The sequence below is a fragment of the Capsicum annuum genome, unplaced genomic scaffold (genome assembly GCF_002878395.1).
Source record: "Capsicum annuum cultivar UCD-10X-F1 unplaced genomic scaffold, UCD10Xv1.1 ctg3160, whole genome shotgun sequence".
Taxonomy (NCBI): domain Eukaryota; kingdom Viridiplantae; phylum Streptophyta; class Magnoliopsida; order Solanales; family Solanaceae; genus Capsicum; species Capsicum annuum.
The window spans coordinates 33222-35209 of record NW_025838249.1 but is presented as its reverse complement, the minus strand read 5'-3'; the positions used below and the strand labels follow the sequence as shown (position 1 = coordinate 35209).

Here is a 1988-nt window from a genome sequence, read left to right as displayed (position 1 = left end):
GATTTGTAGCCCCTGAGTCAATAATCTAGCTTGGAGGATTAGTGGTGATAGTCAGAGCACTACAGATACCTGTTATATGAGCTGAATGAGTAGTTGCATGGTCTGATTCTTGAGCATTGATAGTGTCTTTTTTGAGCAGCTGACATAAATGTTCATATTGGGTCTGAGTGAGCCTTAAACCTTCACTGTACCTCAGCTGGTTTCCTTGTGTACAGTCATATTGCTGAGTTGGCACATGACCAGCTCCAGCCAAAGTAGTAGTCCCATAAATGTTCCCTTGATTATAACTCTGATATTGACCATATTCACCTGATTGAGACCAATCTTGTATAACAGCATTGTGTGCAGTAACTTATACCTGTTGTCAGAATTGATTCTTGTCTCATGTTTTTCAGCATAGTATCTAGGCTCATGCTTCTCCTTTTGTCCAAACTTTGGATGATCTAGTGCATATCCTATCAATTGATAGCAGTCCACTTTATAGTGTCCCTTAAACTTGCAATGATCACAAAATTCATTAGGATTGTAGTTAGGATTGTATTTCCTTTTAAACCTTGTGTTTCCAGTACCAGACTTTGCATACATTGCTATATCATCAGCCTCTCCTAAACCTTGATGTTTGTTAGCTATAGAACCAAGCAGACCAACTACATTAGAGATAACTGACATAGCTTGTTGGTTTTCATCACTCATTACCAGTGCATACACTTGATTAACACTTGGTAAAAGACTCAACAATAGAATATGACTTCATACTTGAGAGTATGACTCATTCAATCCCATAAAAAACTGATATAGTTTTTGTCTTTGTAAGTATTGGATGAACTCCTTGGACTTATCGCAATTGCAACTAGGTGCTGGAATCATAGACTCAAATTCATCCCAAAGATCTTTAAGATTTGTGTAGTACATAGAAACTGATTGAGTGCCTTGATTACATGTGGCAATTTCTTGATGAATGTTGAATGCTCGAGATCCATCAATTTTTTCAAACCTTTCTCTTAAATCTTCCCACACAGCCTGTGCATTTGTGGTATAAACAACACCTCCTATAAGATTGCTTGCTACCGAGTTCATCAGCCATGACAACACAATAGCATTCACACATTCCCACTTATATCGTAGACTATTTGGTATAGACTCTTTCCTACACGTACCATCCACTAACCCTAATTTGTTCCTTCCCAACAATGCAATTCGCATGGATTTACTCCATACAGTGTAGTTCTCACTTCCTTTTAATTGAAACAAAATAATCGATGTTCCACCAACATCAGTCGACTGTAGGAATAGTGGATGATTGCAATCTATTTGTTGACCTGTTGTTGCGATACTAGCATTTCCTATTGTTGTACTATCTATAGTTCCAATGCCAGTATGAGCCACTTCACTCAATTATCTACTCCAATTTCTCAACACAGTCAGAGGTATTCCGGTCACGCAAATATAGACAAATTGATGAGAAACTTACAGTGATTTCAAACACAACACACCGATTGATTCTTTGTTGTGATTATGCAGTAATTGAATTTTGCAATCCTGCAGAAATTTAACCTTGAATTTAGCAATTTGAGTGATTTTATCAACAAATCCCCAATTTCCTGAAACTTTCATGCGTAGCGTTGAAACAAAGGAACAGAGAAAGAACTTTCATCGGCCGTTGATCTAGGCTTTGATACCATGAACAGAGTACCTTTAGTACTCAAGATCTTCAAGGTTGAAGTAGAAGAAGAAGAAGAACTTGTGAGCTAAGAGAAGAAGAGAGATTATTGATCATTGATAGAGAGAGAAAGTGTAAAACCTCTTAACCATCATTTTGTACAGTGAGTCTATATTTATACTGTTAACTAATATAACTAATTACTCTTACTGATATTAATATCGGACTATACATTGGGCCTTTCTTAGCTTAATGGGCTGACTTGGTCCAACATCTTCATGTTCTTGCTCTTTATTCAACAACATCCATTTGGTAGATCACCCAATTC

General features: G+C 37.0%; 1 protein-coding gene across 1 annotated transcript in view; it reads right to left on the bottom strand.

Moving 5' to 3' along the window:
• Nucleotides 1-750: 750 nt before the first annotated feature.
• Nucleotides 751-1988, bottom strand: part of LOC124891164 — a 13559-nt gene continuing 12321 nt past the window's right edge. Inside the window, exon 2 of the mRNA XM_047402970.1 lies at nt 751-1281. Within this exon, the coding sequence (XP_047258926.1) occupies nt 751-1281 (531 nt within the window). The remainder of the gene's footprint in view (nt 1282-1988) is intronic.